At 45.7% G+C, this 15,765-nt stretch overlaps 1 protein-coding gene across 8 annotated transcripts in view; it reads right to left on the bottom strand.

The window, feature by feature from the left end:
- The window catches only part of LOC129192249 (Fanconi anemia group A protein-like), a 95,339-nt gene that overhangs the window by 13,924 nt on the left and 65,650 nt on the right, over positions 1-15,765 (bottom strand). For 5 of the 8 annotated variants that reach the window (XR_008573394.1, XR_008573395.1, XR_008573396.1 and 2 more), the window contains 10 exons: positions 15,025-15,212; positions 14,818-14,911; positions 13,006-13,194; positions 7,908-7,981; positions 7,703-7,831; positions 7,285-7,354; positions 4,255-4,418; positions 4,074-4,179; positions 249-308; positions 67-171 (listed from right to left, as the gene is read on the bottom strand). Coding sequence is in view for 1 of the 8 variants with exons in the window: in XM_054796053.1 (XP_054652028.1) it covers positions 67-171; positions 249-308; positions 4,074-4,179; positions 4,255-4,418; positions 7,285-7,354; positions 7,703-7,831; positions 7,908-7,981; positions 13,006-13,194; positions 14,818-14,911; positions 15,025-15,212 (1,179 nt within the window). In the remaining 7 variants the exon portion in view is untranslated. The remainder of the gene's footprint in view (positions 1-66; positions 172-248; positions 309-4,073; positions 4,180-4,254; positions 4,419-7,284; positions 7,355-7,702; positions 7,832-7,907; positions 7,982-13,005; positions 13,195-14,817; positions 14,912-15,024; positions 15,213-15,765) is intronic. The other 3 variants (XR_008573398.1, XR_008573397.1, XR_008573399.1) reach the window with 3 other exon arrangements.

Consider the following 15,765-nt stretch of genomic DNA (forward strand, 5'->3'; position numbering starts at 1 on the left):
TCTTGTTATTAAGAAGGGTGGCAACGCCAGAAGAAAATGAGCTTAGCGTTCAGGAATGATACCAACCGCCGTAGAGACCAGCAGCAGAGGACAATGCTGGCTGATGTGAGACCAGGTCTTGTTGAATTCCTCACCAAGATGACTGCACCTTGCACTGGCGTGCAAAATACCCTGAAGGGGGGAAACAAAGTATGTTCAGGAGCTGCTAGAAATGATTTTATTTTGGTAGTACTGTAGTTATTTCTTACTCTCAGGAAGTGTGATGTCACATGAAAGGACAACAATCCATCTGGGGAACACACACTCCTCTGGTGCACAAAGAAGATGACTATTACTACCAACAGTATTTACCAACTCTGCATCAAATACGAAATGCTTCACTTCACACTCCCAGGAATCCCAGGAAAGCCTTTTGTTTTGCATCTTCTTATATCTATTTAAGATATTTCATATCAATTTGACATTCAAGTTGTACAAGTATAAGTCAGTCTTTACATCATTTTGAGAATCATCAAAATTTGCGTGTTTAAAGTTGGACAGCCACAAATAGATTTGGCGCTACCTGTTTGCTCTCTCTCATAAACACATTGGAATGACAGTGAATGTAGCTTGCTGTTTCAACTCCGTACAGTAGATGGCATGGTAAGAATCACATCAGTCTTGCCAAGATGGTGCCCTCCGTGAGACACTCCCGTTTTTTTCAATTTTTTGCTATTTTATTGTTCATTTTGGACATTCAACACACTCACGCAATACATTACAACAGAGAGACACTTTTAAACATCGGCAGGGTTCATCATGAACTTTCATTTAGCCTCTCAGACTTTGGCTTTCTTCTGCGCCGGGAGAACGCAGCAGCCTGCGGGCCTAGTGAGCTGAATACCCGGCGAGCAAAGCATCCGAGGCGTAAACGAGGCAAGCGGGCCGGCCTGCATGCTAGGCTAAAAGCTAGAGCGACTAGGCCACCGCTACCAAGCCTGCTGCTAGCCAACGTCCGCTCTCTTGAAAACAAGATGGACGAACTACGAGCAAGGATTACAGCTCAACGTGAGATCAGGGAATGCTGTGTCCTCACCTTCACAGAAACCTGGCTGGCGGAGGATATAACGGACTCGGCGATCCAGTTGGAATCATTTGCTGCTTACCGGGGAGATCGGACTTTAGCGTCTGGTAAACACAGAGGTGGCGGCGTCTGTGTTTACATAAACAAACGGTGGTGCACAGACGTACAGACGATGGAAAAGCACTGCTCGCAGGACATTGAGCTGCTGATGGTGAAATGCAGACCTTTTTATTTGCCTCGTGTGTTTAGTGCTGTGTATTTAACTGCTGTTTACATCCCACCACGAGCTAACACCGCTAACGCACTAGGCCTCCTGCATGACATCATTGATAAACACGAGACCAAACACCCAGACGCTGTATTCATTATATCTGGCGATTTCAACCACTGTAACCTCAGGACTGTCCTCCCCAAATATTACCAGCATGTGAGCTTTCCCACAAGGGAAAATAACATCCTGGATCAAGTCTACTGCAACATGAAAGGTGCTTTGAAGGCTGTTCCAAGACCCCACTTTGGAAAGGCCGACCACATCTCCATATTCCTTTATCCAACATACAGACAACTTCTCAAACAAGCTCCCCCTGTAAGTACAGCATTTAAAGTATGGAATGAAGAAACTGGCTGCACAAACTGGGATGTGTTTAAAACTGCAGCGGGGAGGGAAGATTGTACTGTTGATTTGGATGAATATGCTTCTGCTGTTACTGGCTACATTAGCACATGCATAGAGACTGTTACCACCACCAAGTATTACAGGAAATACCCTAACCAAAAACAGTGGATGAACTGTGATGTAAGGGCTAAGCTACGTGCTCGTTCGACTGCATTTGTCATGGGCACCGCTGAGGACTACAAAAAGGCCAGATATGACCTGAGGAGGTCCATACGAGAGGCCAAAAGACAGTACAGACAGAAGCTGGAGGGCTACTATTCCACCTCAGACCCTCGGCGCATGTGGGCGGGGCTCCAGCACATCACAGACTATCGACAGCGGAGTAGCGTAGCCACGTCCAGCCAAACCACACTTCCAGATGAGCTGAACGAGTTCTATGCCCGCTTTGACACCCAAACTCCTGATGAGCAGAGAGGGTGGCTGGACTTGGGGAACACACAGGACTCACCTCTCATGGTGACATCAGCTGATGTGCGCAGGGTTCTGAACAAAACAAACCCACGAAAAGCAGCAGGCCCAGACAACATCTCAGGACGTGCACTTCGGGTTTGCTCATCAGAGCTAGCTGATGTGCTTGCTGACATATTTAACCTGTCGCTTGCACAAGCATCTGTACCGACCTGCTTTAAGTCCACCACCATACTGCCCGTACCCAAGAAGAGCAACGTGACCTGCTTGAATGACTATCGCCCTATAGCACTCACTCCTATTGTTATGAAGTGCTTTGAAAGAATAGTCATGACCCACATCAAAAAGAGCATCCCGGCGGCAACTGTGGACCCTCTACAGTTTACATATCGCCAGAACAGGTCCACTGATGATGCAGTCAACACTGCCATCCACACAGCCCTTTCTCACCTACAGGGCCAGGACACATACGTCAGAATGCTATTTATAGACTATAGCTCTGCTTTTAATACAGTCAGCCCCCACAAACTCACAAATAAGCTCCTCACACTTGGCCTGTCACCCTCCCTCTGCAACTGGGTGTTTAACTTTCTAACAGGCAGGCCCCAGTCAGTCAGAGTCCACAATCGCACATCCAGCTCAAGAATTGTGAGCACCGGGACCCCACAGGGGTGTGTGCTGAGTCCGCTGCTCTACACGCTCTTCACCTACGATTGCGTGGCCTCCCAGAACAACACCAGCATCATTAAATTTGCGGATGACACTACAGTCATCGGACTGATCACTGGTGGTGTTGAAACATCATACAGAAGAGAGGTGGCGGACCTCATAGCTTGGTGTCGTGATAACAATCTCCTTATCAATACAGATAAGACTAAAGAGATGATCATCGACCCAAGAACAAGGGAAAAGGAGCCGCATAGACCCCTGTTTATTGATGAGACTGAGGTGGAGAGGGTGAAAACCTTCAAGTTCCTTGGCACACACATCAGCGAGGACCTCACCTGGTCTCGCAACACACAACAAATTATGAAGAAGTCCCAAAGGAGACTGTACTTCCTGAGAAGACTGAAGAAATTTGGCATGTCCACCACAACCCTGAGTTGCTTCTACAGATGCACTATGGAAAGTGTCCTTACCGCCTCCATCACTGTTTGGTACGGTAACTGTACAACACGTGATAGGAAGGCACTCCAGCGGGTGATCAAGACATCACAGAACATTGTTGGGGCAGCCCTCCCCTCACTGCAAGACATTTATAAAACTAGAGTCCTACGAAGAACACACAACCTCATCAAGGACAGCACACATCCACAACACTCATTATTCACACCCCTACCGTCAGGCAGACGCTACAGGAGTTTGAAGTCCAGGACCACAAGGCTGGCAAACAGCTTTTACCCACAGGCCATCAGGCTTCTCAACGAAGCACTCACACGCGCCGCACGCAACACACACTCATAGCACTTTATTTATTTATTTATTTGTATTATTTATCTGTATTAATGTCTCTTCTGTTGTTGTTGCTTAATTTATTGGTATTAATGTTTCTTATGTTCTTATTCTTTCTTGTGTTTTCTTTCTTTTCTTGGGAGAATGAACAGAATAAGAATTTCATTGCATAGTATAACTGCCTGTTTTACCATGCATATGACAATAAAACTCTTGAATCTTGAACTGAGTGTCTTTGTCGCTATATTCAGCAAGTATTCCGAGCTCAGTTAGACGGGTCACTTTGGAGACTCACGTGAAAGCACGTATGTCTCTTGTCTGTGCTGCAGTGGCTAGCTATTAGTACTGCTACTTCTTTCCCCTTATCAAAAGCATCCTGGTTGTTATCTGAGTAAAACAAGGTTAACGTTTGTTGTCTTTTCCAGAGATAAAAACATTGCTACGTGGAATGGGGCGTGATCAGACGTTACACACCTGATGCTGGTTGACATGTTGGATCAGTTTGTGACAGTCCAGATGCCAGCTGCCTTCTTCAGTCTTCACCTTGATAAAAGATGCTGGTGGGAGTGCCAGCAGTACACTGGGACATACACAAACATGTCAAGGTTTCCCAGGTGACACATGCCCACGTACGGTATGTTTCATGCGCGTGCACCTGTTCCACGTCCTCAGTGTGTATTCACAGCCGAGTTGCGCTGAAGCTGAGTTCAGTGAGCCAGAGAACCTCTGACACACCAACTCAAACAAGAGGTCGCATAAATCAGCTCCGCCTGGATGACTGGCCACCAGGGTGGGCAACTCCATCTCAGAGACCACCTGCTGCATACATGCACGATGCACATTCAAACACCATGCAGTAGAATGCCTTGCACCAGTTGGACTGGCCAACTTACATCGACATAAGCAAAAGCGGCCACTGCTTGTGTGTCTTTGTCCAGAGACAGAAGGACAATGGCAGATTTTGTTGGGATTTGTAATTAGAGCAACGCTGTTACTGATAGCGCCTTGTTCTGCACTGGTATCAAACTTCTGGGTGCGGTTCACTCCTACTACACAGGAAGCTAAATAGCTAGTCAAGCTGTGTTGTGGCTGCTCACTCTCACTGCCCCCTAGCATCATGGTAGAGAGCTGCAAATCACGAGCTCAGCCCTCAGCCTTGACCTCATCAAACATCTGTCAACAGCACAAGCCACCGTAAACTTCAATCACGACTCTTTCAGATATTCAAAAGAGTTCCTCATTACATTTATGAAAGAGTAAAAATTCAGTCAAGTCTTTGGGAAAGTAACTACTAACTGGACGTAATTATCGTAACTTGCACTGTATAAGCTGCTACCTTTTTCTTATACTTTGAACTATGCAGCTTATACAGCCGCGCGGTTCATTTATGGCTACATTCTAATCTTGTGACATCTGCTTTACTTCAGAACTACTAATTGTTGAAATACTGTGCTGCTCATGTGTCAGTGAGGAAACGGCAGCTCTTTCTTTGACAGGAGCCAATCACGAGCTCTCAGTGCACTGCAACGAGCTCGTCAACACACTGGAAATGGCAGGAGGTTATTACCAGTGTAACAACATAACAGTCTAACTAATGGAGTGATCTTACAAAGAACACTAAACTCATAACACAGCAACTTAAGATGTACCTAATCAATAAACAAGCATGTACCAATACGAGCTTAAAATGAAAACATGTCTTTTAAAGTTTTCCCACAATACATTGCGTCTGAGCATTCACTGGGGCGCTGCAATGACATCAGCCTTTAATCACAGCTCATGATTGGCTCCTGTCAAATAAAGAGCTGCCTGCTCGTGCGCAACACAATATGTCTTTAATGACGTGGACATGTGCGGCTTATATCCCAGTGTGGCTTATACAGGGTGTATCAAAAAAAGTAGACTGTCCAAAAAGTAGCCACTAAAGTTCCAATTGAATATTTTCATGAAGTGTCTTTATTTGCATATGTTGGTATGGACATCATCCTTCGCTCCATACCAACATTTATTGCATAATTGTATGCATGACTGAACACGGGCCCGTTTTCCGGTGGGCAAAAAAAAAAAAAGTCCTCCAAAAAATGAAAGGGTTAAAAATATACGGAAATGTCTTCAACTGTGATGTACAATGTGACTATTTGTTCTATGCTGCGATACCCACATGAAACCTTTGTTTCACACTATTTATACCTGGGTAATGGATGGAAGTTTTTGTCAACTTAGTCCTCAACATGACATCCGTTTCTTTGGATGCACAGTTGCGCTCTCCTGCTCGCCTAATCATTCCCCCGTCCCTCCGCAGGATGTTAACTTCAGCTTTGATTAGCTGTTCGATGTCATGCGGTGGTGTCACACACACTTTTGATTTGAGATGGCCCTGTGGTGTCAAATCAGGTGACCTCAGGGGCCATTCCACCGGGCGGTTCAAAGCAATAACATGGTCAGCCGATCAGTTACACTTCTCCTCCAGTGTGGTGGAGCTGACCGACCGTTTCCTTGAAGATGAAAACGTGGCATTCCTCTGAGAGCACGAACGACACGCTCATTCGACATTCAAAGATAATCGTCACCGTGTCCAACAATTAATCCATTTATAATAATCCAACTATCGCAGCGTAGATGAACAAATATTCTCATTTTGCATCACAGTTTGACTTTTCCTTACATTTTAACCCTTTCAATTTTTGGAGGAGAGCCCGCAATAAGTGAAATGGGTGAAATAGCCAACTTTATTTGTTTCCAATGATTCTATATGCTTTAAGGCTGTAAAAGCTGTCACCATACACGATACACTTTTCTCAGACAGGCATGAACATTTTCTCATATTTCTCTCGTTTAAACACTCAAAAAAGCTCAAACTGAGTGTAAATTTCAATGATCAACGTACTAGGTTGAACCCAAGAAATGATTAAGCCACTCACGTGTATTTCTCTCCTCTGATCATGCATCTTTGTCCTGACGCTGTTTCGCTGTAGCTTTTTTGTATCCTTGTTAAAACATTTTGCTCCTGCCCTTTTATTTTCCTCCTCCTGATCCTGCTCCTTGAACTAAAGATTCACTCATCCCGCAAAGGCGCCCTACAGCCAATTAGCTTCTTCTTCTATTGTTTATTGGTGGTTAGCAAACAGCTCACGCAGCTAACTAGTTTGCCAGCAACAGCACAAAGGAGATTGATTGACAATGGTCTACAGCCAATCAGGACGCAGAACACAATGTGCGGTTTCTCCCTCAGCCAGTCCGGACTATTGTGGCTCTATACTTCGCCGGCTTGCAGGCATGCCCACAATAGGCGGCTATTGTCTCCTGTGGGTTCCTAATACTGTATGCTTGTAGAGGGACATAAACACATACTGAGACAAGGTGGAGCTGTACATGTATTCAACTCACATGAGTATACAACACCCTCTACTGGTAGCAGTAGTAAATACCATAACACACACATACAACAGATGGCTCTAATACACCACAAGGGCGCACAACACAATGTGTGTTCATATGCTGTTAAAAAAAATGAACTTAAAAAACACTGCAAATCCACGAAAGGTGAACTGCAATGCAGCCAGGGAACACTATCTACATGCGTATGGAGTCAGGGCTGGGGTCAGGTCGGGGCTGACTTCAGATGGTTCCACTGCACTTATTTCTTTGGTTGCTAGCAGCGCTGAAGGAAGATTCCATACTGTACCTGTAATGTGCAGATGATGTCTGGAGCACAGCTTCCTCTCTGTGAGATTGTCTGATCCTCCTGACTGCCACTGGAAACATAAAACGATGAAAGGGAAAGAGCTGAAAAGGGTGAGATAATGGTAATGCAAAAGAAAGCGAGACCAAGGTGATGACAAACAGAAAAGGGAAGGCAAAGTGGTTAGCACTGCTGCTTCACAGCAGCAAGCTTTTGTTGGGTTAGTGTTTGGGTTTCATGCTCAGCTGTGTGGAGTTTCATGTTCTCCCTGTGCTCGTGTGGGCTTGGGTTAGGGTTCGAGGGTTAGGGTTGGTGTCATTCCTATGACTGACGGTGTGGTGTCCACCCTAGACAAGCTGGGATTGATTGTAAATGCAAGCCACCGTTTGTGTACGTTTGACGAGCTACTGGACACACCAACCTGCACTGCTGGTCCATGATGGCGTTGATCAGATGAGAGAAAAGACTCTTCATGCTTCCTCCACAGCCGCCCTGATTCTCTGGACGAGTTAGATAGAAGTGCAGGCATGCCCACTGCTGGTACTCCAGTCTAACACAGAGATACAAGCACTGGCCATCTGTGTTTATCTTGTCTGCATGCTGTGTGCATCAACCTCTCGTATTACCGTTCTGAGTCACACAATGCGTCTTGACTTCTTTCCACTTGGAGTTCATTTGCCAGCCATTCTGTGAACGATAACTGGACATGAAAGGGGACAATTTTGTATCACTAACGCAATTCAATTCGAATACATAGTCATTTAAAAAAAGCACATTTTCACCACAACGTCCAAACAGTGCCCCCCAAAAAATCTCCCTGAAACACCCTGACCAGCTGCCATGTTCATTTTGTCCATTCAGAAGCCTGAAAAAAACCCCTCTGTTCATCAATATAGCGATACATCAGACGTGCAATGACATATACGTCATCAATATAGCGATACATCAGACGTACAATGACATATACGTCATCAATATAGCGATACATCAGACGTACAATGACATATACGTCATCAATATAGCGATACATCAGACGTACAATGACATATACGTCATCAATATAGCGATAGATCAGACGTGCAATGACATATACGTCATCAATATAGTGCTATATCAGACGTGCAATGACATATACGTCATCAATATAGCGATATATCAGACGTACAATGACATATACGTCATCAATATAGCGATATATCAGACGTGCAATGATATGTACGTCATCAATATAGTGATATATCAGATGTGCAGATGTGCTTGTTAAGACGCCAAAATGCTCATTTGTTGAATTTGCAGGTCATATTTACTGAAAGCAAACGTGCTTCAATCACTACATTTGAACAGGCCAAGCTGTTTGCACCCGCGGGTTTGCTGGCCCGCGGGTGTCGGTTGGCGCTTTGTGGTGGTTCGCCTGGCTGCTCGTCCGTTTTCCCGCCTGCCTGCTCAGTTTCCCGCTTTCCTCCTCGCTGGCTCCCCTGTCTGCCTTGCTGGCGGCGTCCCACCGTTGGGAGAGTGTGGCCTGGTGTCTTCCTGCTCCCCGGCGGTCCGCGCTCTCCGCGCCTGGGTTCTGGATCGTATGTCTGGGACCCCGGGGTCCCCGGCTCCGCTGCTCCTTGGGTTACCAACGGGGGATAGGGTGGGGCTTCCGGGTGTCGGGCAGTCGACCACTGTGTGTGTGTGTGTGTGTGTGTGTGTGTGTGTGTGTGTGCGTGTGTGCGCGCGCTTGAGTAAGTAGGTGTGTGTATGAGCGTGCGCGTAGGGGCGTAGGGGTGTGTATGTGCGTAGGAGTGTGTATGTACGTGCGTGTGAGTGCGTAGGAATGTGTACTGTATGTGCGTGCGTGTGTACACTTTTATTTATTTATTTATTTTAGTTATTTATTTTGGGGGGGGGGCATACAGGGGTTTGCTCCGTGGGGTCGGGTGCTGGGTGATACATCTTTGCTGCCCGTGCCTCCGCCGGGTGGGTGGAGGGTGTGCCTCCTGCATCCCTTGGCGGGGCGGCCCTGTGTCGGGGGTCGGGCGGGGGTTGGCCCGGGGCGGGCCGGGCTCCGCTCCCTGAGGTGTGGGGGGGCGGTGGGCGGGAATTGGCGCTTCCGGCGCGGGCGGGCTTCTTTCCGGTTGTGGAGGCGTCTCTGGGCCTGCCGGTTTGTGGCCCCCGGTACCCGTCTGCCTTTGTGGGGTGTGATCTCTCGCTGGTCTCAGGGGTTGGCAGTCCGCCGGCCCGCTGGCGCCCTGTCCTTGGCTGGGGCTACCTCTCTTCGGCCCCTTGCTGGTCTTCCCGGGGGGGGGGGGGGCCCTCTGGGCTGGCTCTTGGGGCGCTGATCTTTGTGCTGCCTGCCCCTATGGGCCTGGTGACCTTCTGGCGGCCGGGGCCTGGCCTGGCTATTTGGGGCGGGGCTCTCTGGGAGGTGGAGGCGGCCCCTTTCCGTTCATGCATTCTCAGTGACAATTACACGCCCACACATTTCTGCACCTTTACATATATATGAAGTCTTCCTCACATACAGAGATGCCTGTACATATGCACACTCACAGTATATACGTACTTCCCCACATTACTCACTGAGTTAACCAGAGTGTTGTTATGTTGTTGGTTTTATTACAGCGACGGTGATATCAGCAGTATGACTATATATATGTGTGTGTGTGTATGTATATGTATGTGTATATATATATATATATATGTATATGTGTATATGTATATATGTATATGTATATATTTGGTTATTTTTTTTACAATGATGTGCATTACAGTACTTTTCATTCTGTTCACTATCATGGATAATCATTTCATTACTACAATTATGTGTGACTGTTTCAATGCGATATTGTCATTGTGATCATTATCATAGTTCATCATTTCATGACTGCTATTATGTGTGACTGTTTCAATGCAGTGTTGTCATTGTGATCACTATCATGGTTCATCATTTCATGACTGCTATTATGTGTGATTGTCATTGACAGCTTTGTCATTGTGGTTGTTGATATTGTTTTGTCCTTATGTCCCTGTTCGTCTTGATAGTTGTCACACACATTTATTTGCTGATGTCGTTCTGTATGTTTCTGTTGTTCTGTCACTATTGTTGTTGTTGCTGCTGTTGTCCTTGTCTCTTGTCTCTCTTTTTTTGTTTTTGTCCCCCCCCCCCCCCCCCCCCCCCCCCCCCCCCCCCCCCCCTCCGGTCCGGTCGCTCCAAATGCGCTTTATAACAAGCATCAAGGTCGAATAAATTTTGTATGACAGGGGAAGTGTATATCACACTTCTCCCTGGCAGAGTAAATCTGTTGAGCACTTGACAGCATTTAGATCTACAATTCTATCTGCTTTAAAGGCTGGACAGGACAGATGAAAAAAAAAGAACAGGCCAAGCTACATGTTAACATAAGATCCCCTCTTTGACAGAACCATCACAATTCTTACATTGAACCAGTGACGGAGAGGTGGGTATTCTCTGCATCGTGAGAAGGTGCTTTGTCATGAAGGTCATTTTGCTTCTTCATATTGTACCATGGAAGAAAGCGGTCAGTCAGAAACTCTACTTACTTTGCTGGGGTCATTTTCACACCTCCAGTGACCATAAAGGGCCTACCAGCTGTCTCCAATGAAAACATGAGTCAGCCACCTCCTTGCTGACATCACAGCCTTGTTGAGATACTGTATGCTTGTTTGAAAATTCATCTTCATGTATTTGTTCTGCTTGTGAGTATCGGTTAGGGGTGGCCAAATAGTAGGTTTATGCAGAACTGCCTGTGGAGGATCCTACACCAGCAGCTTCAAATACCCCTTCGCTGCTCTGTAATGGCTTCTTAGCGGGTGCTCTCTTTAGTCCATAAAACTTTCCCACGAGGCCTTTATCAGCACCATCCCGGCTATCATCTCAATCAGCCACACATTTCTTTTGTGAATGACTGAACGTTTTCATGATGTGTCCAAGGCACTGCAATATTTTTCTTTCCCATATGCTTAATAGTGTGGAACAAGTGCTTTTCTTTTCATTGGGCTCACCTGGCAAACTAAATAAGGCAGTTGTTCAAGACTGCCTTATTTGCCTTATTACAAATGCCTTTTCATTGAAAAACTAAACATTTGATGTTTAGGATACTAAAATCCTATTTGCTAATCATTTGGAACGCAGTCAATGTCAACAACATGCACGCTTGCGTGCTATAAATTCAATCAGCACCAATAAGTCAGTCATTTCATTACTGCTGTTCTGTTAAATAAGGTTAAATATACTCCTGATCCAAATGTTAAGAGCAGTTGAAATGTGCATTTTGTACTGTTGGATATTAAGGAGGTTCTACGTACAGCTTCAAAATGCAAAAGAACCAACAGGAGTGAGACCAAAAAGCTATTTATTTCAAAGAAGCATTCAAAAGCTGAAGAGCACAGCCTTTAAAAGGCAAAATGTTGGTCAAAATGTGGACTGAATGTGATTTAGTGTCATCTTGATGGCAAAGGCAAAAAAGTTTTCTCTCTTTGCTGAGCTGCATAAGCGAGGCCTCCCTCTCACAGTGCGGCATTGCTGCTGAGGTTGGACGCAGTAAGACGGTCACTTCTAACTTCTGAAAAACATCCCGAGGGTGATGGAACAAAAAGGTCAAGCAGTAGACCCGAAAAAAAGAGCCCGAGGATCCCATTGGCTGTCCGTCAAGACACGGGACCATCCTCGACCCAAATGAAGGTTGGTACTGGTGCCGAGTGCAGCCCGATAACCATCAGATGCCATCTGCCAGAGAAGAAACAACATCTTCAAAGGCCTGGTCTCCTTCAAGGTTTGAAATGTGCAGGAAAGCACCAAACATGGGACATTGAAAGGTGGAAGAAAGTTTTTTTCTCCCGTGACAGTCCTGATGGCTTCCAACGTTACTGGCATGAAAAGGAGATCCCACCTGAGATGTTTTCCACCATGATCCTTCAATGGAACAATGGAGCTTCAGGTCGCGCAGGGGCGTCAAACGGCAAATGTCGCAGGGGTCATCCCTCATGACTGACGGCCCTGGTCTGTGTGGTAATGCCAGGCACTTCACAAAGAGGAATAAGGTCAATCTTTTGGACCATCCTGCCTGTTCCCCTCATCCAAATCCAATGGAGACCATTTGGGGATGGATTTACAAAAGTGGACATGAATTCCAGACAGTGAAGCCACCTACAGCACCTGTAGCAACTGGAAACACTGGCATCAAGCATGCCCACAGCAGTTTTTCACCTCATTAAGAACACAGCTACTCATTACTCACTCCTTTTTAGACATTTGATTTCTATTTTAGGAGGGTTTCATGGGTTTTGGGCTTAAACTTTTGATCAGCTGATGAACAGCCTTTCACTTCAATGCTTTTTAAAAAAAGCATAAAAAAAGCATAAATTGCTTTTTTGTCCCATTCCAATTTCTTCTTTTTGCATTTTGAAGCTCTATTGAGAACCTCCTTAAGATCCAACAGTCCAAATGTACTGTACATGCTTACCATTTTTCAACTGCTTTGAACATTCTGATCAGGAGTGCGCATAAAGTAATGTTGCATGTTTCTTATGACATGAGACAAAGAGCTTGCTTTTTCGTCATCCACACACAAAGCTTTTGAGTTTTTGAAAATCGTTGCACTGCTTCAGACATTCCCAAAATCTGAACTTTTAAGGACAAAAACCTTCTTGTGGACGAGACTAAATGGCATAGAGAAATATGGCAATTTAAAATATCGCTGACACAAGCGTGTGTCCTACCTGATATTGTGGTGCTTCTTGGAGCTGACGGAAAGCAGGATGTCTCCACAGACACCAAGCTGTCTTTTTCCAGTTGGTCCTGATGCCTTCGGTATAGCTCCACAGCCCAAGTCTGTCCGTCTCCTGAGCCTCTTTGCCCTGAGGAGTCCTTCTTGCTTCAGGCAACAGTCTTGGGATGAGGTACTGAAGCTAGCGTTGGATACAAATATAATGTTAGGGTTGAGGTTATGGAGGCATACTGTATGGGCCTTGACAACATGGAAGAAACTAGCAAAGGGTCCAAATAGTTCAGGCTGGATTCACTTGCTTTAACAGGAAGAGAAAGTACATCAAGGTTGACCATGCTGTAGACACCTTCAGGAACCTTGATTTTCATATGCCATGCTCTTTGTACCAAAATATCCATCCATCCATTTTCTATGCCGCTTATCCTCGCTAGGGTTGCACATACGTGATCCCTGCTGACTTTGGGTGAGAGGTGGGGTACACCCTGGACTGGTGGCCAGCCAATGGCAGGGCACATATGGACAACAAGCATTCACACTCACATTCACACCTATGGACTTTTGGAATGTGGGAGCACTCACGGGGTGAACATGCAAACTCCACACAGAGATGACCAACAGAGATTCAAACACAGATCTTGCGCATCTCCTGACTGTGTGACCAACATGCTAACCACTAGGCCACCGTGCGACCAAACAGTACCTACCAATTGGTAACTCAGTCTCTGAAGGATGGATAGTGGTTCTTTTAGATTTTGGACACATTACACCATCTTTATTATGTGTGTGCGTGTTTTGTTTTATGCCAATATTGGGCATCCTTAAAAATAATGACACATATTACTCAATAATTGTGGGCATAATGTGAGTACTGGTAGTAAGTTAGTCAAAACAGCTACGCAGCGTTCATTAGGACACACACTTCATGCATTCCATCCAGTTAGCGTTTGCTACCAAACATAACCTATACACAAGAATTGAAAATGATGATGGAAGAGACGATACAGCGAAGGTTAAGTCAAGGCAACATATTAAACAGGTTTCAGCAATGAGCGCATTTTCCATTTCATCATGAAATAATAGTTTAAGAAGTGGACGTGTAGAAAACGGCCGCACGGCGGTCTAGTGGTTAGCACGTTGGCCAATGGAGATCGGGAAGACCTGGGTTTGATTCCCCCTGGGCATTTCTGTGTGGAGTTTGCATGTTCTCCCCGTGTGCGCGTGGGTTTTCTCCGGGCACTCCGGCTTCCTCCCACATTCCCAAAAACATGCAGGTGAGGTTAACTGGCGACTCTAAATTGCCCATAGGTATGAATGTGAGTGTGAATGGTTGTTTGTCTATATGTGCCCTGCCATTGGCTGGCCACCAGTCCAGGGTGTACCCCGCATGTCGCCCGAAGTCAGCATGCCCCCGCTACCCTAATGAGGATGAAGCGGTATAGAAAATGGCTGGATGGACGTGTAGAAAACACCCATTTCTGTAGTAGAGTTCATGACGCCAAGCAAAGCCATCAAACAATACGCTTTTTTCCTACATGACAAGCCGCTACAAGCCAACACATAACTTTTGTTATAGATATAAGCATCTTACTGCTGACTTAGTTCATCCATCATCACAATCATAAAGATGAAAGTTGCATCACCGCGTGTAGCTTGAAACACCGTGGGAGCAAGAGTGAAACAGGAGAGGAGCTTCATGTCAGCTGACCCACGTCATATGACATCTACAAAGTGACGCTTACGCCATCGACCCAAACTACCTTGGCGATCTACCGTAAACACATTTGGACAATTGAAGACGTGCTACCTTCTTGCAAAAGCTGATGGGAACCAAGGAATGCTGCTGTTGAGTCAATGAGTCACCTCTACAGATCCCGTAACACACAGCAGCCACACAGAATCTGCACAATGGGAAGGGTGGGGGTTCAGCGGACAATGACAACACTTGATTGGTACTCATATGGCCATCTGATTTGCCATCATTTCTTATATGATTAAAAGCCATATACCTCACCTGACACAAAACAGCATATTGGTTTGTGTGCTGCAGACCAGCGCTGAGCCAAGGGCCTCTGAGATTGGCACTGGTACGGGTCGATGCAGTGAAACCAGATGAACTAACGGACTTTGCAACATGGAAGCATGGAGGTGGACCACAAAAGCCGCAAGGCCGAGCAAGTGTGGGCCACTCAGTAAGGACCCCTTTGGAGACAGGAGAAAAACCAATACAAGTACACCAGTGGCACCCATTTAAGTCCACGTCCCTTACACTGGCTGACTCACGTCGACATAAGCAGTTGTCAACATAACCCAAATCAAGAGTGAAACTAGCTGTTGCCCGCACATTTGATAAGAACACGGTGGGCTGGGACTTAACAAGCTGGTTGACATAGACGCACAGCATCCCTTATTTACAAATGGAATACTTTCATAGTGATAGTCACCTTTACACTCCTATTATCCAATATAGTAGACATAATATGAGAAAATAAGACATACAGTAAGACATAGAAAACCTGTTTACCACCTCCTAAACTGTATGAGTTTCAGTCGCCTGTGTTGGGGATGATTGTGTCTTTTGTTAATATCATTCAAAGCTGCTCGTTACTCCGCCCATCAGGTCTGGTGCTTGTGTTTGTAGTAGAGTGTTTGTTCCCTTCCTGCTGTCTTATTTTTGTGCATGTTTGTCATACGTAAATGTTTCAGATCATCAAACAAATGTAAATATTAGTCAATGACAACACAACTCAACACA

This window comes from Dunckerocampus dactyliophorus, chromosome 13 (genome assembly GCF_027744805.1).
Source record: "Dunckerocampus dactyliophorus isolate RoL2022-P2 chromosome 13, RoL_Ddac_1.1, whole genome shotgun sequence".
In the NCBI taxonomy this organism is placed as follows: domain Eukaryota; kingdom Metazoa; phylum Chordata; class Actinopteri; order Syngnathiformes; family Syngnathidae; genus Dunckerocampus; species Dunckerocampus dactyliophorus.